General features: G+C 36.3%; 4 protein-coding genes across 6 annotated transcripts; 1 reads left to right on the forward strand and 3 right to left on the reverse strand.

The window, feature by feature from the left end:
• Window positions 1-857: 857 nt before the first annotated feature.
• Window positions 858-9,622, reverse strand: LOC145209423 (RNA polymerase II-associated factor 1 homolog). Its single transcript, XM_080079703.1, has 12 exons — window positions 8,702-9,622; window positions 8,274-8,390; window positions 7,883-7,991; window positions 7,696-7,775; window positions 7,200-7,301; window positions 6,615-6,789; window positions 6,232-6,335; window positions 4,525-4,653; window positions 3,944-4,057; window positions 3,307-3,529; window positions 2,383-2,518; window positions 858-1,520 (listed from the first exon to the last, which is right to left on the reverse strand). The coding sequence occupies exons 1-12, from the start codon at window positions 8,749-8,751 to the stop codon at window positions 1,324-1,326; spliced, it is 1,536 nt and encodes a 511-aa protein (XP_079935829.1). The 5' UTR covers window positions 8,752-9,622; the 3' UTR covers window positions 858-1,323.
• Window positions 9,623-9,696: 74 nt separating this feature from the next.
• Window positions 9,697-13,426, reverse strand: LOC145209426 (uncharacterized). The gene is made up of 7 exons (XM_080079708.1): window positions 12,873-13,426; window positions 12,157-12,469; window positions 11,654-11,738; window positions 11,430-11,595; window positions 10,858-11,056; window positions 10,437-10,579; window positions 9,697-9,928 (listed from the first exon to the last, which is right to left on the reverse strand). The coding sequence occupies exons 1-7, from the start codon at window positions 13,238-13,240 to the stop codon at window positions 9,784-9,786; spliced, it is 1,419 nt and encodes a 472-aa protein (XP_079935834.1). The 5' UTR covers window positions 13,241-13,426; the 3' UTR covers window positions 9,697-9,783.
• An 827-nt stretch (window positions 13,427-14,253) lies between these two features.
• LOC145209433 (haloacid dehalogenase-like hydrolase domain-containing protein 2) lies at window positions 14,254-16,401 on the forward strand. Its single transcript, XM_080079716.1, has 3 exons — window positions 14,254-14,784; window positions 15,302-15,439; window positions 15,878-16,401. Exons 1-3 carry the CDS (start codon window positions 14,342-14,344, stop codon window positions 16,074-16,076), a joined length of 780 nt encoding a protein of 259 aa, XP_079935842.1. The 5' UTR covers window positions 14,254-14,341; the 3' UTR covers window positions 16,077-16,401.
• On the reverse strand, window positions 16,259-22,499 carry LOC145209424 (uncharacterized). 3 transcript variants are annotated; one of them, XM_080079704.1, is made up of 8 exons: window positions 21,739-22,273; window positions 21,306-21,555; window positions 20,884-20,991; window positions 20,369-20,453; window positions 19,986-20,145; window positions 18,792-18,993; window positions 18,080-18,222; window positions 16,259-17,468 (listed from the first exon to the last, which is right to left on the reverse strand). In XM_080079704.1, exons 1-8 carry the CDS (start codon window positions 22,185-22,187, stop codon window positions 17,339-17,341), a joined length of 1,527 nt encoding a protein of 508 aa, XP_079935830.1. In that variant the 5' UTR covers window positions 22,188-22,273; the 3' UTR covers window positions 16,259-17,338. The 3 variants fall into 3 exon arrangements, with proteins under 3 accessions (XP_079935830.1, XP_079935831.1, XP_079935832.1); XM_080079705.1 differs by having other exon boundaries at window positions 21,306-21,504; window positions 21,739-22,271; XM_080079706.1 differs by lacking the exon at window positions 18,792-18,993 and having other exon boundaries at window positions 17,403-17,468; window positions 21,739-22,499.
• Window positions 22,500-22,502: the final 3 nt, after the last annotated feature.

Here is a 22,502-nt window from a genome sequence, read left to right on the forward strand (position 1 = left end):
TCCAATTCATCTCAAAATTTATGCATTGTTGTTTACATGTACAGTTCTATTGTGTATTTTTGTGTCTGCATTCATTTTAGCAACAGATAAAACATTCTTTATGACAATTTCACACTATAAATCAGTGTTGCCCAAATTTTTTTTTTTTTCTAATAACTTTCAGCCGGGACACCCCTGCTATAAATTCTCAAATTCACTATACTGAAACTAATTAAAAAGTTGTGTAACATGGCAATAGAACTTACGTGACTGTTTAGTACACAAGCGACACTTCCCATTTTTCAGAATTAACCAACTTTAAAAATGTTAAGTATTTGTAAATGGACTTTATTCTTTTAGTGTATTTTGCTAGAAGCTTGCAACTTAGTGCAAATGAAATTTTTGTGACATTAGTTTTATGTTTGTAAATATATTTATCAATGTCATGTTGGATACTTTGTCTAGCGCTGTGACCTGCTTTCAGGTCCATTCGGTGAATAAAACTGAGTTTTAACCAGTTTACAAAGAAACTGTGTGTTTTTGTCTCACAAACAAGAGTTAGGCATTAAAAACAAATTCATCTGCAGCTTGATATATGGGTGTGCTGACCACATCCTGTAGCTAAAAGTCAATACACTTATGTGGCATTTCTGCTAAATTTACAAACAGCTTTTATTTTGCATCCATTACAAACTACACCATGTGTCAGTATAAATAGCAGAACCTGGAAACACAAGTTGGTTTGTGTCATCATAGTGATTGTTTTTATTTTGAATACAATGGTTACTGTTTTTTTATAACTTGCAGCTACAACTCTTAAGAATTGCATCCCAATTTTAGCTTTGCTAGAAATTCTGTTTTAATGTGTTATGGACACATACAACTTTTACATTATATTTGTCAGTCATTACTATTTTTTGACATTTCACCTTTACAAGAAATATGTCGATGTAGAAACTCAACAACAAAACAGTGTTTGCAGACAGTGCACACGTTAAATACTACATTCACAAATTTTAATCTTAGCTGATCATTACTTTCAGTTTCAGCATATTTTGTCAACCATTGAAAAAGGTTAGAATTGCAACGTACAACAGTGTGAATGTAGAAATGCATCTGCAATTAGTTGTAGACTAAGAACTCCAATTTTTATATTACTTGTGAAAGGATACTGCAGAAAAACAAAGCTAGCATCAGGTACAACACATTGTAAACAAATTGACACTTAGTTTGGTTAAAGTCAAACTCCACCCAGTGTCAAACAGTTTCATCCCCATTTCATTTCTTCTCTTCACTTTCCACTACTTGTCATAAAACCTTCAACATTCTCACTGACCCATGAACTCAGTCTGAATCAGAAGATGACGACGCACTGCCGAAGATTTCATTTTCATCCGCATGACCCTCTGAACCGGCATCCTCGTCATGTGAAGAATCCTCCTCCTGCTCTTGCTCCTGTCCTCCTGCCTCTTCGTCATCAGCAGAAGATGAATCTGCATCCGATCCAGCTTGTTCTTCTGCATCACTGTGTACTTCCTCATCTGCATACGACAAGTTTGTAGTGTTAAGCAATATGGTAGATTTATGGAAAATTCTACAAACAGTGTACCCAGTGGTGGGATTCAAATTTTTTGTCAGTCGGTTTTATCACAAAAGTAATATTTTCAGCCAGTTCTGTTAGAAAAAGTCCATTGGCAGTAATCAGTAATGCTAAACAGTTCGCTGATCTAATAAAATTTCGTGAGACGGTACTATAGAGCCGGTGCGAATCGGCTGAATCCAACCACTGACCGTACCTAATGTCAGACACACATTTAGCTGACTTTCAATTGGTGGTGCAAAGAGCTCAATTATATGTTTTGAAGCTATGGGGGAGTGGAGCTACTAAGACCAAACCTCACTTCTACATCATAATTGTGGAATTTTTTTATCAGTGGCACAAAGAGCACAAACACCTATTTAAAATAGTAGATCTCCAAAAATGCTGACAGTTAGAAATATTTGGTTGGGACTTGGGGTAAGGTATTATCATTAAAATTTCAATAAAACTTAGTTCCTAACCCAAAATTTTCCAAAACTTACTCCCCAACCTTACCCCTTCTAAGCTACTAAACAAATAATTGAGCTCTTTGTACCACCTATCAAAATTTAGATCAATGTGAAGCTGACATGAGGTGCTAGTATCTCTATGGGGTTAGGTGTTTATATCCTTACTAAAATATAAGCTATTGCTGCCAGGCATAAAATCAAGTTTATAGAGCTCTTCTGGCAAATGTATTTTTATTTCGACGTTTTGACGTCTTGTTTATCGTGCAATGTACTATGCGCATTTAGTGTTATTTACCCTGACATCGAAACAAAAATACATTTGCCAGAAGGGTTGATACCCCTACTAATGCTTACCTGATGATGAGTCAGCCTCTTTTTCTTCTTCCATTTCTTCTGCTGTGTCTTCCACATCAGATCCTGCTCCCGCTGCAACATTATTTTCATCATCATCTCCATCTTCTTCTTCTTCTTCTTTAGCTTCCTCATTTTCCTGCATCAAAACCAAAAAAATTTACACTTATTGTTTCATTAAATATTACTCAAAGCAGTGACATGAATATATGTGGATACTTTGGTACAGAAAACACTTTGGCAGAAAAGCTTGGGTTAATGTTTAATGACTGAAAGCAATGATGAAAACATTCATATTTTGGACTGTTAAAGAACAGCAGTGGAAAAGGAGCTGCACAGATCTGCTTGTGTTGTTTTGAACTAACTGCACTACATTACACAAAGTAGCTGACAGCAACTATATTTATAACAACTGCTCGGACAAAACCAGGCCCAACAAGACAGCAGTTTTACCTACTAGGGCTCACAAATTAAATGTATAAACTTTACATCGTTACTGTTAAGCAAAAATATTATAGCATTTTGCTTCTCAATTAAGTGCTTGTCTTGTTATGGCAAGTGTTCAAAAAGAGGCCAGAAAATGTCTGGTATTTTTTCTCTTCTGGACCTTGAGGTTGTCTCATATAAATAAATTGGATTGTAATTCAACTTTGGGTGAGTTCTCCACTGAGCCTGTGTAACTCAGTTGCTAGGGCACGAGTCCCGGAAAGACTCCTGTTGTGGGATTGAATCCCACCGCAGGCTAGATGTTTCTAGACTCTGACTTGCCATATGGTGAATGCCTGGTGACCTGCTGATTCGGTATGACGCCTTCAATGGGCTGGCATACTATGATTTCTACATGAGTGTGCCGTTATTGTTGGTCTGGAAGAACGCAACAGGGCGTATCCCAACTAATTACTATGTCTTTGCTATATTTTCTCAAACCTCCTCTTCTCCTTTCTCTTCCTCCATATTTTCCTCTCCCTCCTCCTCCTCTGCTCCTTCCTCCTCTTCATCATCGGGTTCAAGAGGTTCAAGCTGAATCCTTCTCATTTCTTGGGCTGCGATTTCCTGTTCATTTAGCTCACGATGTCGTACAGCTAGGACAGCATTCGTAGCTGATTGCACGCCACCTCCTCCCTTGGCCCTTCGCTTGCTCAATCGAACTCTGGAAGTAAAACAAATACATGAGTTTTTAATGCATTTTGCTGACCATATATTCTGTTGAACAACCTTACTAACAAAAGCAGCATGTTACTTGTTTGTCATCGCACCACAATAAGGCCCTTTATTCAATCACCCACTTTATTATTTTTACAAACGAACGCCTCACCGACAAACATAACCTACACGGATCTGTTTACAAGTTTAATGACACATATAATGGCCCAAAAGATGTAAAAATTGACATGCTTTACTATTCAAATGTATCGGCATAATGTATTGGTATGATATTCACAGTAACATATTCTATTGACAGGCTACCATTTGCAATGTGTGTGCCTAACCTGTACAGGCAAACAAATAAATCTAACAATAAAGTGCCCAATGATATGCTTTAATGTGTTTACTGATGACTGACCTTGTCTCCAACTCATTGTAAAATACTCCATCTTCTCGGAAAACAAAGTAGAAATTTTCTTCATATCCTTTCGAGGCTTTGTTCTTAACATTCCAGTTGTATTCTCGTGCAAGTCTGGAAAATAAAGTGTTAAGTATAGGGATGTGCCAAAACTGCAAATGTTCTGTTTGGTCGAGCACCGAGCATCTCACATTAATGCTCGGTGCTCAGCTGAGCATGCGCGGAGCATTGTGACATCACAAACATTACCTATTACACTCTAGTTTTGTAGTTTTCCGAGGTCCCTTACATCACCAGCAGTGTATTAAGCTGTACAGGCCCCACAAGTACACGTTTTCCACAATCTAATGCTTTTAAAACAACAGTCATTTTCGTTCTTGGATACCCTTTTGAACACTAGTTTATTATGTTAGCAGGGCATGGATATGCAAATTTAATGCTCGGGTCAGTTTGTGAAACTGATCAGCCGAGCACCGAGCATCAAAAACAGCGATGCTCAGAACCGAGTACTCGGGTTCTGGCTCGGCTTGGCCCATCCCTATTAAGTAGCATATTGAACAAATGTTTAAGCATTTTTTTACCTATAGTCATATGTTGATTCTGGATCATACTCAAGGCCTTCTTCATTGTCACGCTTTCTCTTTCCCCGAGTTTCCGGCGTCGGGAGGAAATATGCGACGAACTGATCGCCTTCCTCATCTACCATACCTCTGCATAATACATTTTCAGTTTAAAACCTGTATTTAAGTGTAGCAGATACACTACAAAGGCGAAGGTGCTTTTTGTTTCATTTTTTGTTGTACACCTTTGGGACAAAGCTATCTTGGGCTTGAAACAATGTGTTCTTGATTTTTTCATGTGATTATTTGCACAGAGCTCCACTGTCAGCTACTTAGATTTGTGGTAGATGTAAATTTTATGTTGAATTGTCTGGAGAAGATACATATGGTATGCAGCATGGAGAAAGCAATAGTTTGAATGCTTCATGATATTCAGAGGCAAAAATATTTAAAATATATGCTACATGAATTCATTTGCTTTAAAAAATCCTTGACCACATAGAAACAGACAGGTGAAAGTTTTTGCTAGGGCAGAAAAGTGCAGCAGAAAATTGGGTATTGGTTGCTTATTTAGTATGCAATTCATTTAGGGTTGGCAAGCCGGTCAATTGACCGGTCAAATACGGTCAATTGACCGGTCAATTGACAGCACTTTATTTAACCGGTCAAATACTATTTTTAATTTCAAAAATAAAATTTGGTAAATTTTCTTGGACTTGCTTTTTGGTTGTTGAAAAGGGTAATTTATTTCTAATAACCCTCAGGTAGAACAGTTTAGGACATACTCTTGTATTAATAAGTGATTTTTAAGCTAATGTAGATGTGTTTTGTTCATTTGAAAAAAATCCCATAACAATTAGGATATACTTTACATTTGAAATTAAGATCTGATTTACGTTATGGCAAACTTTGCAAGGTTTCCAATGCAATTAAAAAACATGGATCACTTCTAGCACCGTTTTATCTTAATAAATTTGAGTGTGATAGGTCCATGAGGGGAAGTTAGTTCATTGGTATTTACTTAGGCATTTTGCAAATGTTGCACATTTTTACTGACAGATAAAAAATCTAAGTAATTTAAACCATCTGTGTAAACTTGTAGGCCCACAGTCCTTTTTTCTATAGTTGATCCAAAAATTGTTTGTAGCTATATATTTAGCTTATAATTGCCCAGAATAGATTTTTGTAGATAAGTTACTGTTCAGTACTTATTGGGATAAAGTACGTACATATCAAGCTTTTGTATATTCCTTTTTTGTCATGAATGGACAACAGCTTAACAGCATAAATTACGATTTTAAGCAGGATAAGCGAGTTTTGCAGTTAAATCTCAGTCAAAATTAGACTTTAATCTGATGTATATAGAATATTATGAGAATCCAGTTCACAAATGTGATTACTGAATGAAAATTACAGACACACAGGTGGGGCCATTGATGAAATGAAGCATGCAATGCAGTCGGAAAAGTCTGTAATATAATATAAACTGAACATTTCCTATTTCACAAACAAATTTACATGAGTTGAAACCTTCATTTCCATTACTTATGGTTTAGAAGAAGATTAAACTTCCAACTTTTAACTAAAATTGCAATTTAATAATGGGAATAGTATTTGACCGATATTTGACCTATTTGACAAGTATTTGACCGGTCAATTGACCAGATTTTATTTGACCGGTCAAATGCCCAACCCTAAATTCATTACTTCCCTGAGTAAAGTACCAACCTTATCATGGCTTGTGACATTTCTTCAATTTGTTCTTGTTGCGGTTTACCAGGGATCGCCGGGTCTGTGTCAAATATAACTTGAGCACTTGGATGCTGCCACATCTGAAAAGAAAATCATTTTTAGTTTTATGTTTCAAATTTTTCCCTGTTTAGTTGCTTAACAGTTAATTACATGTTTTGTTTAATTGCATGGGGATTGCAAATTCCAAACAATATATGCTGAGCTTGTCAAATTATTGGATGCAAATAACCAGAACCACTTCTACTTTTTTTGTTTTGAAAGGGTCAAATAAATTTATCCCATGTGCAAGGTAGTGTTCCTTTTTACTACACACTTAAACATAAAATATTTAAAAACATGTAAATTTGTAAATAAACCACCTTAGTGTCTGGGTAGATAGGCAGAACATCCACTGGGTAGACATTAGGTTTGCTGTGATGTTTTGTAATTTCTTGTTTCGCATCTTCGAAAGTTTTTTGAATGGCAGCAATTTGACCATCACGATCTTTATACATCTCTTCTTGTTTGAACAAATCCTTCACTCCACCACCAATCCTGAACAAAAAAAATACATCAAAGACTTAGTAAGTACTATCGATGGATTTTTTAAACACATTTTAAAAAACACTGACAGTGACCATACAGACAAATCTGGTTAATTGCATAATCCATTTAATTACAAAGCAGTCGTAAATCCAAACCATTTTTGTTGGGAAATTTGGCAAGTTACTCAAGTCAAGTCAAATTTTATTTGCATTGTTACTTTATCAAATTTGTCATTTTTAATTGGCTTTGTAAGACAACAACAGCACCGAAAAACATAGGTTTTTGAGCCAAGTAATAGGGTACAAAATTATTTAATCCATCTGCATAAAATTCAAATATATTACAAAATGAAAGAATAATGATTTTTGATGCAATGTGGGCCAGTCAGATTAATAAATAAATATTCTGAAAACACACACCTTGTTTCGATGTTAACAGCTGATACACCATATCTGTTGAACTCCTGGGAAATATATTCACTTCTTCTCAACCATGACACATTCTTACTATGCTGTTTAGATCTAAAAGCACAAACAAAATTTCATCAGTACTTAACGTTATGAAAAACAAGACCAGTGAGTCACAGTTATATTACAACACCTTTAACTACTTGCCAAACTCAATACCTTTTTTACATTCATCACAGTACGCCAGGCCCATTGAAGGTGCCATACCGAATCAGACTTGCCATATGGTGGTGAATCCTTGGTGACCAGCTGATTCGGTATGGCGCCTTCAATGGGCCTGGCATACTGTGATCTATATATGAGTGTGCCATGACGGCTGGTCTGCATAGCAGCTTCAGGGCTGATCCCAGTTATGAATTTATGTTCATTTTTTACATTCAGCGGGTTATTGTTTTAATTTACATAAATTTTGATTTAGGCCAGTTTAATCACAAACAAAGAACAAAACCTTTTTGAGTCTTGCGGAGCTGGCAGATCCTCTTCAAGTAAAGCTTCATCAGCTGGATCGAGCCATGTATTTCGATCAATCTATAGCAGGACATGTTACAAATGTCATAAAAAACAAATAGGTTCCCCAGACAGTGGTTCTACATAAAGACGAGCAAAGCATCTGGGATAGGTTGATTAGTTTTTACCTTGTAAGTGTTTGGGTTGATAAGATCGATGACAACACCCAGATCATGATCTGTGTGAAGTTCGGTCTTGTGCAGCTTTTCAAGTGATGTTGGTTTGTATTCAACAAATCTGCAATAACAAATATATATAAGATGATCAATTATTCTTCTATTCTAGATTTACAATATAAGTAAACAGTTACCATTTAAAACAAACATTTTGGAGACAAGTGCTAATGCCTACATAGGTGAAATAAACATCTCTATTTGAGAACTTTGTTGGCAAATTTTAAGTCTCATATATGTTTCATTTTTTTATTTTTCGAAATGAATGTAGTCAGCTATCATCAACATTAACATGCATACTATACAAGAGACAGAATCTGTGCAAAACATTAGTACTGAAGCAAACCTGTTTGCATCAAATGGATATCTGATAAATTTTGGATCAAATGGAATATCAGGCAAAGTGTTGCAATATTTTACTCTCGTAATAAGACCACTGCCTCTTTCCACAGATGTTCTTGACCTGTACAATAAATATGGCAGTTCACAAAAGAGGTTTTAGCAACCTAGATGGACAGTGACAGTGTGCAAAGTGTCAGGCATGTCATATTGCACACACAAGCAGTGGTTATTAAAGTAGACAAATGTAGCCAGATGCACCTAAAGTTAATGAAAACCTTAGTTTATCTTAAACTTAAACTTCTTAATGATCTTTTCCACATTCATATCAAAGTACATGGAAAAAAATCATTTCGTAGATTTCAGTGTTAAAATCGGGTAATTTCCTTTATTAGGTTATTGTTTATTATCAGATTTATTGGTAAAGTTACAAACCTGTGTTTGTCGTCTGATCGTTGGCCAGGTTTTTGCACCGTTGGTGCCATTGCAAATGAAATTACTGCAAAAAGTGCAAATCAAATTGGCTGTTTTTGTTTCTGTTGCAAAATTTAGTTTTCCCTCTGCACTTTTTCTAAATTCAAAAAAACGTTTCCTACACAATAATCGGACAAAACAGGAAACTATGAAATTGATGTTTGCAGGTTTTATTATGACAAAAATAACAGAAACAACTAAAAAACTAAAAAATCTTTCTTTCCTTTAATTTTACTAAAAATCAATCATGCATATCTTCTTTTACAACTTTGACGGAATTTTTCGCAGAACACAGATTTATTTTTTGAATCAGGGCATTTCAATAAATGGCATTGTTTACCAAAACGAAAAGCATATTTTTGGTTTGCTGATTTTTTTGTGAATTGACGTTTCAGACAAACACGTTTTTGTTCTTGGTTCGATATTCAACAAACAGGTAAAACCAGGGAGTCGAACCGGAACTGAACCCGAACCCGCGAACCGGTTTGAGCGGGTAATTTCATTAAACCCGAACCGAACCCGAACCGCTAACTACGATTTTCCAAAAACCCGAACCGGAGTTGAACCCCATATTTTGTTTGGCGTTGGACCCGAACCGGAACTGAACCAGTAAAAAATGCAGTCTGTTTCATTTTTTTGTTTTTTTTTTCAAAACAGCGCACCCGAGATAACACTTATAGGGGGTGTCAAAAATAACAGTGCACTATCAAAATTCTTCTGGAGTTTTATAAGGCCAGGTAGGTGATCGGTAGATTAAATTGAAACAAATGAAAATTTGAACCGGTTTAAAAACCGCAAACCGGTTCGGACCGGATAATTCGCCCAAACTGGAACAAAACCCGAACCCGAAAATATACATTTTTAAAAACCTGAACCGAACCCGAACCCTTAAAAACAAAACGAAGTGAACCCGAACCGAACCTGAACCCATATGACAAGCGGTTGGACTCCCTGGGTAAAACAAATAAAGTCTTGTATTTGAAACACGACTGTTTTACTCAAAACACACGAAAAGCAACACTCTAAACTTGCATAAACAGGAATTAAGAAATTTTCTTGTCATTTTTTTGCTTTCTCACAGTTTGGATCAAGTTCAGTATATCGGTGTCGTGACGTAAATATTCTTGAGGTATGACGTCACTGGTGCGCATGTGCAGAACGTTCCCTGACCAAGTTGATGCAGTTGATCTGTAGTTCGTAATAATATGTTATTATATCCCATTTGAAACAGGTGAAATGTCTTGCAGTCAATACTAAGGTTTCTCATCTGAATTTTTATGACATTTACTAATATTTTATCGATTAATTATCAAGTATCAACTTGTGTTAAAAATAATGTTCGCCATTAAAATGTGTTTCGATTTGTTATAATTAGATTTTCCGTGTAAGAAAACATTTCTTTTTGAGTCTCTCGATGTCTACACCACAGATATATGATCAGGTCGCGGGTTCGGGTTTAATTCTGAAGACTACGGGTCGATTTCTGGCCTGACCCTCCCAGTCGGTTTTGGTAAATATAACTTTTAGGTTTTAGCCTATTTCAAAAATATTCAATCTTCAATATAGTTCATCTACAAGACTTCACGTGCTATCGTCCTGAACCATACTTCATATGGTCGAATAAGGACTTTCGTTTACATTTCACTTTCGTTTATTCACTCCACTCTAAAGGCTAGTATAGTCCCAATCAACTAACCTTATGAAAGTTCGACTTCTTGCGCAAATCTCCATCTCCGTGGACGAAAGTAAATCATTGACGTCACGCCACAGCCAGTCACATGACTCGTATCTGGTTTTCCACAGTGACATGACGTCAAGGTACGTCACCACTTTCAAGTGCTGTGAACATGCGTTGGATTAACTTAATGATATTCAAACCAAAAACACACAGACCCCTCTGCTGGCAAAAGGGCTAAGAAAATTATACATCTGTCAAAAAGATCATTTTTTAAGACTTGTTTGTTCGAAGGTTTGGCACAAAAAGATGTATTTTTTAGCTCCTTGTAAAAGTCAAAACATTTATTGAAAACAATTATAACAGACTAAAATGCCTAAAATATCCAATAATAATGTTCAAAACTTTGTATCATAACAAGGTAGAGAACTTTAACACAAACCGAATTGTTTTCCACAATATTTCGAACTTCCTGCACGAAACCGCTTTCAGCGATCGGTGACGCAATGTACACGTAGTTGATAACGTCATTGATATCATTAACTTTAGTGACGATTGCTTGGGCGATGTTATCCGGTTCTAAATCAAGCACAGCATTACATCGTTCCCGTCTTGCTGCTGGGATGTTCGTTTGTCGACATCTGTGAAAAAATGAGTTAAAGTAAAATCGGGAGAGGTCGGAAATTTATTGTAATGAGCTTGAAAATATTTTGCCTTAACATTTAAAATCGCACCACTAAACTTTGGATGCTTCAGAAATCTTAGGTTGGGAAACCTTTTGTGGAACCAATGTTGGCAGAGTGGCGGCTTTCTCGCCTTATTGGACCGGTTAATGACTTTGCGTTGTTGAGCTTTACCAAGTTTTCGAACTTGGCACTGGTTTGAAATTCGCTCAAAATGACAACGAACATATGAGTGTGGAAAATACGGAAAGTTATTTTAGCCTTTTTCTCTACTTGTTATTTGGTTGAACTGAGCGTACACTAACGTGATTTAGTTTTGATTTCAACTTGCCTTTTTTGCCAGTCAATGTGGTCGAACCTCCAATGTAAGCTTAGATAGAAATCATCGTGCAATATTGTCGAAATTATCTCTGCGCTCATGCGTTTTACGTGACGCGGAAGCTTCGTATATCGGATGATCGCTGAGTATAAAGCCTCGTCTGGCGCAGAAGACAAATCTGCAAAAAATATAGTCGTTAAATGTTGACAAAAATAGAATTATCTTTGCATTCTTACCAATTTGTGTAGGTGGAGGACCAATGGGTTTAACTTCTTTGATTCTAAGATTTCTGAACGGGTATGGGTGAAATGCACAAAGAGCCTAAAAGCAAACAAGCAAGTCGAGTTTAGAGTTGATAAGGTAAAACTTTATTATCTTTATGTGTTCAGTCATTGTTTTGCGTCCTTCGTTTTATTGCTTAAATTTCTATTTCTTTTAAATGGACATCAACTTTAGTTAAAGCGAATAGCAATAGGTTGAACAGAAAACTAAAAAAAAGAGGAAGGTCGGAAATGGCTGTTATAGGGTCGGGTTTAGGTCAGGACCGGATTCGGTTGTTAAGTTTAAAAAGGGGTTGATTCGGGCCTCATTGTACCGCAATTTGACCAACTTTCGGGGCTGATATAAAAAAACACATCGGCTTCGAACCCAAATTTGTTGGCCCTCTTGGTTATAACAATAAGAGAAAAACGCAAAATAAACAGCTTAAAATACAAATGATTTTCATACAATAACTTACTGTAGTCCCAAACATTTTGTTAATTTCTTGTTTCGTTGGTGGAAACATAAAAAATCTTTCTGTCTTTTGGTTAATCGGATACTCGGTGGCGTGCTTTCCGGAAATCCCATCACCGGTTGGTATTTTTACGTTTAATACTTCAGCAAATCGCTCGTAATCTTTGACCTCGAATTCTCTCGTTCGAAACACGGCATCGATTTGTCCATTACAGCTTTGTCGAAACTGGTCAAGCGTGACAAACGGGATTAGTTGCGCCATCTCGTGGATATCAATTCGGTGCTCACTTGAGATCGTGTTCGTCAATTGAGTTTGGCTAAAAACAAGTTTTTACATTACTGTAAGAATTTAAAATACATGTTTTTGCCTCCCAATGTAAAGCATATTAAATACTGAGATTTGGGCACATTAGAAACTTGAAATACTAATACAGGGATTAGAAACGCTTACAATATTTTGGTCAAAACTTTGTAATAAGGCCAAGTTATGCATTTCTTTATTGACGTTTTGTTTTTACCTACAGTCTACAGAACAATTTATTTAAAAATTTTGTACCCTTTGCTTTGCGGATACATTGCTATTTAAGCACATAAAACGATGTATAACGAGCTGTACAAATTTCCTGTAATTAACGCCTATGGGATTTGTAACGGTTCAATCATCACTGTGTTTTTGAGGCACAACACATAATTTTAGAGTTAATTATTCGCTAGACTTACTTGTCTGAAGAGTGCTTGAAAAACAGCGGTAACACCAAAGTTCTGTTAAGCCTGATGGCAACGTATATCGTTTCCCGAAGTCCGATTAATTGATTGTTTGGTCCATTTCGTAAATAAGGCAAAATGTAACGCCTTCTGTTCAAATTGATCAGCGGATTTTTGTTGTAAAACACAGACAGGTCTTTGTGTAAAACGTCCTTAATCGGGCATTGATTTTTAGTCAAAAAATTGAGTCGTTTCGGTAATTGGAAATTCGTTTGTATTTCAACGTTGAACAACTTTTCATGTCTATTGATGAAGGAACATGTAAAAACGACCAACGTAAGAAGAAAGAATGTCAATGAACGCAAACTTGCTGAAGAAATCATTTAAATGACGATCAAGTCTTGGTCCAATATTAATGTGCTGTTGTCTTCGACATCTTGGGTGTTAAACAAAAACAGTTTCGTCTTATTGTCAACTATTTTCAACCCATTTTTCAATAGGTTCAATTTTCAAAATTCCTTGATAAATAAGAATAACACTAATCGAATGCAAAAGATTGTAAAAGAAACTGACAGCTTTTCAAAACTTATAAAGTGTTATTCAAGCATCGTCAAATCTAAACAATCAATAAAAAGCAAAGTCATGATTGTTTTGATATGTCAGAGTTACTCTAGGTTATTTGAGCCTGAAGGCATTATATCCCATCTAAACGAAAACTTTGTCACCATATCTGTAGCCTACTTCTGTTAACCTTAACCCTAATATTTTTTTATCTGTTTTGTGTTCTCTACTTGATAGTTTATTTTCGCTTTTGTTATGAACTAACCCCAATTCCACGTTATAAGTTAAACCCTTGCTCTGCTTTTAATCACAAATATCCGACTCGGTCAATATCTATCAGGCTTTGGTGGTTATGCTGTCCACGCATTGTTGAACTCTGCTCTCTCTAATCACCACTGCCCCTTACTAAGACAACTGAAAACAGCTTGCGGCATTTATGTAATGCGGTTTAGCGTAAACATTATGATTTAGACCAGTCCACCCGAACGTGTATGTCTAAACACTACGTTCAAAAAAATTCCGGAAAGTGCCACAGTGCCCCAGGGCTTCAAAACTCGACAATTGGTCTGATTATTTTGGCAAACGTCGGTTTTTGTCCAATTAAAGCTTAATATTTGTTTCTGGTTTCTAGTAGTTTTTCGATACATTGCTTTAGTTTCCTCAAAAACAGTTTGTGAAAACATTAACGAAACGTTTGGTTTATTTTGATTTTCGGTGACTTTAAAACAACATCTAAACCCATTATATATATAATAGATTGACATATATTATGGGTTTGCCTTAAATTTTACTTGTAGTACATTTACTAGTAATGTAAATACTAAAATTTTACTTTTCAAATTTAATACTTTTAGTTGATTCCTTGGTGGGGAATTTCCCTTTTTCTGTCAGGTGATTTTAAAACTTTCAATTTTTTTGGTGAAATGTCTCGGTCATTGAAGCATTTAAAAGCTGTTTTAGTTGATCTGAGTGGAACTTTGCACATCGACAAACAACCAATAGCAGGTTCACACGAAGCATTGGCAAAATTAAGACGAAGTAACTTAAAAGTCAAGTTTGTAACCAACACGACCAAAGAATGTCTGAATTCGCTGTACCTTCGTCTCCAAGACATGGATTTCGACATAAAACTCAGCGAAATTTTTACTTCACTTACAGCTGCAAGAAGATTGGTGGAATCAAAAGGTATGAGACCATATCTCATGTTGACAGATTCTGCAAAACAGGATTTTGATGGCTTGTCAACCAAGGAACCAAATTGTGTTGTGATGGGTTTATCTCCAGGCCATTTTGAATATGAATCTATGACCAAAGCTTTAAATCTTTTGCTTGGGAGATGTGATCTGATTGCAATAAACAAAGCGAGGTAAGTTATTGAATTTCAATATCGTACTTTGCTGGTGGATTTGGTCCTACTATAAAAATGAAAACATGCAATAATATGTGGAAATGTTTTTTTGTGTTTTTGATCTGCAACTGAAAGTGTATTTTTTCGTTTTACCAAGCCAATGCAACTAAGGTGTTCCATCTGAGCATTACGTACCAATACAGTAGCATTCAATCTACTGTTTTAGAAGCATGTTCAAAGTTATAAGCTAACTATTTTTCAAGCTATCTTTCTCCTTCTTACTACCACTCCTCTCAAATTTTATCAGTATTGTTTAAATGTACAAAACAATATGTTTAACTTATATTGTGTATGCTTCAGTACTTCATGATTTGTTTAAATGTTTTTTGTTTTCCTGTCACTGATTTACCTTAAAGTCTGTAACAACAGGATTTCTGTTCAATATATATAAATTAAACTTGCATTTGTCTGCATTTTCTTTTTTTGACACTGTTTACCATTTCATTGGTAGATGCTAAGCTAATTTTGCTTTTAGGTATTTTAAACGACCCAATGATCTTGCTTTGGGAACTGGAGCATTTGTTACTGCACTGGAATTTGCCACTGACAAACAGGCAATAGTGGTTGGAAAACCTGAAAAAAGATTTTTTCATAGTGCAATTGAAGATCTGGGGTAAGCTTCCTTAAAGAGCTTCTTGAATTGGAACAAAATTTCTTTAACTAACTTGTATTGGATTGACTGCAATTGTTTGTGTGTTTTTGGTACACTACTGTTTTTTTTCCCGGTCCAAAGCAACAACTGTATTGCATCTTGCCATCATTTAAGTAAACTCAGTTTTGCTGTGGGATTTTTTAAATATTTTTAAAACTTTTAGTAGGTATTAACAATTGAAGTTAATTTATTTTTTGTACTGTTTTGAAACTAATTTGTTGGTACAATAACGTTAGGATCCTATTGGGCAGACATGATCTAAAACATATTTCTGCACGGACATGTTTTAAAACATAAAATAATGAATGAATAAATGTCAACTCAGTTAATAAACTTATCTCTATGTAGTGTTCTGAAGTGTGTCAGCAAACACTGTGTTGATTTGTTTTTATTGTTAAGATGCAAACCAGATGAATGTGTAATGGTGGGGGATGATGTCCGCGATGATGTTGGAGGTGCAATTAATGCAGGAATGCATGGAATACTTGTCAAAACAGGAAAATACCTGGAAGGGGATGAAACAAAAATCAATCTGCCTTCAGAAAGGGTTGCCACTAACTTTTCTGCTGCTGTTGATTTGATTCTCAATTCTAGGTAGTAACTAGTAACCCTATTAAGAAGGACTTTTATTTGTGTATACTGTGCTCATCCAACTGTATGGAAAACAGTGGAGTGTCTGCACTGTGTCAATATATTACATTAAGGTGCAGACAGTACACACTGTTTAGGCCAATAATGCCTCAATTATGTAGCTGGTGACAATCAGTTTGCTACTGTAACCAGGCTACAACACTCAAGTTTGTTGCAGGTAACAGGGTGAAAAGCTGTGCACAGCCTCGCCTGTTCAGTGCCAATTTTTTCAGCAAATCATGTTTCATGTTACTTCTATTCAATTAAAGATTTTAACGTTTGTTGACATGTTACACTGTTTCTTTGTACCGAAAGCCACAAGTCAGCAGGAAACTTGAAGCAGGTCATGTAAAGCAAGAAAAACAAGGTAAGTTACAGATCTTCAGGACAAACGTTGTTAACCCCCAGGTTCAGGCATTGTTTTGGCCAACGATTGTTGTTGGCACAGCCTAAAGCATTGCTGGAATGATGAAGCGTCCTAAAGCTACACACAAGCACCTGGAGAGGAACAATAAAATGCTGGTGCAAGAAGAGTTGTGAGTCGTGTCGGGCGTTTGAGGTCCGGTTCGGACTTGAGCTTTAATAAAACAGGCTTGGTTCGAGCCTGACATTACACTTAGCATCATTTTTTTCCGCATATTTACAAACTTTTTGTTCTCATTCAGGTTTTGTTGACGAGATTCTACTTTCGGGTTCAGACCTAAATTTTAGGTCTCTTGGTGCGAGACATTGTCTGTTCCCATTCGACACTACATATGTTTCCATTGGCCCGTTTTAGGCCTATATCAAAATAGAGATTTCTTTCAGCATCACAGCAACAAGAAAATTACATGTGTAATTGCACAGTTTGATTTAAAACTTAAAGAATCATGTGAACTGATGCGGCACATCGACTGAACACTCCCGCTTATGTTGGTCGATGTGTTTCGGCATTTCGGTCACACATTAGTGTGCTGGTTCATGGACAAGTGTATATTTGAGCCTGATGAATATCAGCAGGCAGTGCACGTGCCCACAGGCCAGTCAAAAATCCAGGCCACTTTAAATGATTTGGCAACACTGATAATTCTAATTTTTTAGTTGGCAACCTTGAATTTCGGGCCACTTATAAAATGTGCCTACAGGCCAACAGACCCTTAATCCGGCACTGTCAGCAGGTAAAACATCAAGATCATGTCAATATCCTTGTTTCGGCGACGGGTGCTTTGATTCCAGCCTTACGTGTGTTGATCAGCTTGGCTTTTTGTTGGTGTGAACTTCCTTCACGAGCGCAAGGATAACTCCGTCATTGCTCGCAAATGGCATCGTCTCCTCGTCTCTTCCCAGACGAACGTTCTTCGACCAAGTTGATGAAGGCGACCTGAAACATTTTCGTTTGTATTTCATGGATGTATGCTGGCTCACATTAAAGGCCCCAGATATTTTTTCAAAATCAGGGCTTGAAGTTAAACAGTCAATTTACTAGACAAAGCTGAAATAAGATAAAATACGGAATAAATCCACACACACTTTCTCCGGATGCGTAATTGAAAAAGAAAACTTTGGCCCAAGCAGTGACATGAAATCCAAAGGCATTGGCGCCAGCAGAGCATATTTCGGCACATGTTACGATATCAAATAATTATGCAAAGTTAGTCATAAATTACGTACTGTACGTGCGATTGCGTTGCCTAAAATCTGAAACACTCTACGTGTAAATTAAAATCCTCACGTAATCACGCATTACGTGTATCATTTGTCCGTTTGAAAAAGCCCCAAACGGCAGAGGTTATGAAATAAAAACCAAAAACGTAAACAGGGCAAATATTGTTAGACTCGCGTGTTTAGACATTCAACTTTCCCTCTTTCGGGTACGTGTCGGCGCCTGTGTTCAAGGGGAATCGTATTATTGTATGTTGATTGCGAAAGCAAGATCTATGAGTCTGTAGTCGTACGGAGTTCCAATGCACCGTGTTAAAATGCAGGACTGACCTCAAAAACACGGCTCCTCTTCGACAAATTTCCATCTCAGCGGTCGATAAAATATCGTTTTCATCTTTCCACAACCAGTCACACGAGCTGTAGAACTTTCTCCAATGTTGGCGAAGATCGGTGGATGTGAAAACCCGCATATTCTATGAAGTTGGAATTTAGAATCACAGTTTGGTACATACAAGTTATATCTGTACGCAAGTCATAAAACGTAGACACTGGTAACTATTAACAGCCGCTGGTAAGATGAAACGCATGTGGCCCAGTAAAGATAATTAGGACATGCGTGTAATGTTGGGTTGTTTTTAAAGGTGATACATCCTATTGCTGGGTGTATTTGGTTGCATTTCTTCGCTTTATAACAAATTTGTCTGGCAAGATATGCCAATATTCTAATTAAGGCGTCTTGTATGGGAAGCCGATTATTTAGGATAAAACTGCTGGATGAGCAATACTCGGTTATATATTGCTGTACGTTTGTGCTAATCAATCTGGTCATGGTATTTTATAGTAAAGCGTGTCTGAATCTACGAAACATTGCCCTAAAACTGTATCTGGTTTCACACAGGGCATTTGATGCGGACGAGTAAAGCAAAACTTTTTCTTTTTGAAGTGTTTTCATGCATATTTTGGAGATCTACGAATTAGTTTTGTGCTGTTCCCTTTGAATGCATGAAACATTTACGTTTGCTAGTCACGTCAGTTAACTTACATGTTCAGTTTGCAGAATACGAATTACGTCATCGATGACGTCACCATCGCTTGGCGGCGAGGCGAGATACACGTCGTTGATATTTGCGACTTGGTTCGCTTTGTTGTGGATCGCCTCTGCGATTTCTTTAGGGGTAAATTTGAGAATGACGTCGCACATTTCTCGCCGTTCCTGAGTCCCCCATGGTGTTTTGGCAAGACACCTAAAATATTTCGAGGTTTTTTTTAACGGATTTAGATCTTTTTCATGAGAAAGTCATGCGGTATACAGCCACAGATGACCATAACTTTTGAAGTGTTTGGTTTTTATAAATTGCAGTTGTATATTAATACCTTATATCCAGGGTTGCCATACCATCCTTATTTCTAAGATTTGACCTTATCTTGAACTATGGTCTTAATTTACTGTCGTTATTTCAAGGAAATGTCCTTGTTTTTGGCCTGAGTCTACATTTTGTCTTATTTTTATCAATTACAAGGAACAAACGTAGTGAAACGACAATCAAATCCCTGCTATAGGGAAAGTAAACCTAGATCTGAGATGCCGTGAGATGTACGAAACATTTTCTACAGACAAGGAGTTGATGGAACAAATTGTTTCTGGTAAAATGTATCATTCATTCATTTTTCTGTCCCACTTAATCATTTTGATGGTCGCGGGGGCAGCAGCTCAAGATTGAGATTGTGGTAAAATATATGGCATTTGATATCATGACTCGTATAAATGCAAAGATTTGTTTTAAAACGTTTGTTTCGTTTCTTATGAAACTTCAGTTTTTCGGTTGGGCTTATTTTGGCGTCCTTGTCGATGGCAACCCTGCTTATATCGTATCAATTATCGAAAACAAGCGAAACTAGTAATCTGTGTGTAGTATAAATGTAGGATTGTAGTTGATAGATAACGAATTTTTTGTAGGAATCTTGTCTTCAATGGCGATTTTAGAATCGAACAAGATTGTATGAAATGTTATGTCATATATAACAACTCAAGTGTGTATAAACGGGTGTAACTGATGTGGCCTTCGTATCACTGATGATGGCATGAGCATTTGCCGCAACGTTTGAATAATAAAGCATGCCGCTTTTTACGCCTATTTGGGCCATTATTTTTAACATTAAAAATATGACAAATTTGTTAAAATATTTTTTTCGGCTGCACCAAACAAATCCCGAAAACTAATTTGCACGTGATCACCTTCTCATCCAATCATCTTTATCGAACCTCCAGTGGACTGAGAGGTAGGGACTTTCCCCGATGACGTCGACAATAAAGTTTTCTGCCATTTTGATCACGTGATTTGGCGGTTGCGTATATCGGATGATCTCAGAGTAGAGATCTACGTCACTGAGATCAGCTGACAGGCAAAAAAGTAACAGTCAAACTTACAACCTGTGCACAGTTGGGTTTCTGACAATGACTAAACTAAACAAAAAGATTTTTTGGTCCTTAGTAACATGGGTTCGAATCTCACGGCAGGTTGGACAATTTTTTCCACGTCTTACAGAACGGGAAATTTTCAGAATACCGCCTTTTGTAACCCTGCTACACAGGTGTTATAATTTAGTTTTCAAACTCACCCATGTTAGTTGGTTGTTCGCTCTTCGGATTTTTCGACGGAATTTGAAGATTTGAAAACTCGAAAGGATGAATTGCACAAGATTTCTGGAAATTAAAGTTTCAGTTGGTTTGATTTATTTTGTCGTTCTATCGTCTTTACACCAAGTCCCAGATTATTGTGTAAAGTCAATAGTAATGGGTTTACTAAATACAAGTACCAGCAAACTCTACATTAAAAGAATTTACTTTTCGCAGAAATATCCTAATTCATACACAAAGACAACGTGGGTATGATTAAACGTCGGACGCATCAAAGTTGTCAACAAGGCTGGTGCCAACTTATTCGATGTTGTCATGTTATCGACGGTTTATTTCTTTTAGCTATGCAAATTCCAATGTTTAATCTTCTCATAAAGTTTTTCAAATCGACGTGAGCAGTTCTGTATTCAACTTTACCCAATAGCTGTAAACTGTACTTGGACAAAGGTCCTGTTGTTGCTTGAGGTGATTAAAACATTTATGATTTTTTTCTCACCTCAGTTTGATACAGGTTTCTAATGATGCTTGCTGATGAATTAAATATCATAAAATCTTTTCCATGTTTAACATTTAACTCTTTAGGCAACACTTCAAGATTGTGGCTCTAAAAACAAACAAAAAATGTGCATTTTACAGGATCATCAGCTTCTATTATGGTTTTTAGGCTTTTCGTGTTTAACCCCGTTTATTTAACATAAAAATCAGGGCTTTTATGTTAAAAATTATTCACAAAATTTCTGTAAGAAGTGCGGACTGTTAACAAAATGAACAATTCCGGTCAAGCAAATGAAAGTGTTAAATTTTTTCGGATTCAAAATACGTTGATTTTTTGCATCTTAATTACATCTGAATATAAACAGAGTTTTAATGAATAAAAACAACACTAAAGCACACCAACATTAACTCGTGAAAACTTACATTTCCTCCTACAATATTCATGTTAAATTGTCTTTCCAGTCCCTTGTACATCGATGGCGTCATTTCGCGCACGCGCAGTACCGCGTCGATGTTACCATGGCAACTTTCAACAAACTGCTCGAGCGTGACCGTTCGTACAAAAGTCGCCAAGAGGTCAAAGTTCATGCGATGAGAAGCATCGATAAAGTCACCACTTGGACTTGATAAAATTAGATCAGTTGTTAGTTCATGCTTAGCCACATGCAAATAACTGTAACATATTTCGGGAAAAGTCGTTAATTTTGACAGTTTAAGACCGTTAGTTTTGTTGCAAAACCAAATAGTTGCATGTTAATTTTAATGAAAACGCAATTGTTTGAAAAAATCCTTACATTATAACGAAAACACGAAATAGTTTTTAAATGTATAGTAAAGGTTTAACCACTAAACTTACTCGTTGAGTCGGTGTTTAAAGAACTTTGGGATGACAATTGTACGATTAAGTTTTATCGCGATATATATCGTCTTTCTAAATCCCACCAGTTGATTGTTTGGGCCGTTGATTAGAAGAGGAAGCAAATACTTGTTTCGATCAACATCAATCAAAGGGTTGACAAATTCATTAATTTTTCTCGGTAAAGGACTCCAATGTATTGGACATTGAGGGGAATTAGTCCTGTCAGTTTGACTTTGATAAAAAGTTTCTTTTCTATTTACTTTAACTGTTAATTTGGATGGGACTTCTTCGTCACGACTTGTAATTACAAATTCCACATTCCTCTGGTTGTTTTGTCGTTTGGAGTAAACTACATAAGTGAGAAACAATAATAACAAAGCGGCTGGAAAATAACTTTGAATAGTTTTTGACTTTCCAAATCTTGATAACTTTGTTATAATCCCCATTTCGTTGTTCCTTTCCTAAATCTAAATCCAAATTTCGCATTAGTCTTGTCAGTGTTTCCTTACAGCTTTAATTAATTGGCATCTTGTTGTCTATTTCCACAAAAAATGAAAGTGTTACTGGAGCTTGTAGTTTAGATTTATTTCTGACCACCAAACCACACACATAATCCAACACATGACGGAAACTACAATGACATTTATATAGTGTTGCATACATATATCTACTTATCTATTTAATGACTTTTGTTCAAGTAAGCTGCTTTTACATTCAGTGCTTTTTGCCCTTGCCAACAATCAAGTCTTTCAATTCACTGA

This window comes from Phallusia mammillata, chromosome 1 (genome assembly GCF_965637545.1).
Source record: "Phallusia mammillata chromosome 1, kaPhaMamm4.hap1.1, whole genome shotgun sequence".
Lineage (NCBI taxonomy): Eukaryota > Metazoa > Chordata > Ascidiacea > Phlebobranchia > Ascidiidae > Phallusia > Phallusia mammillata.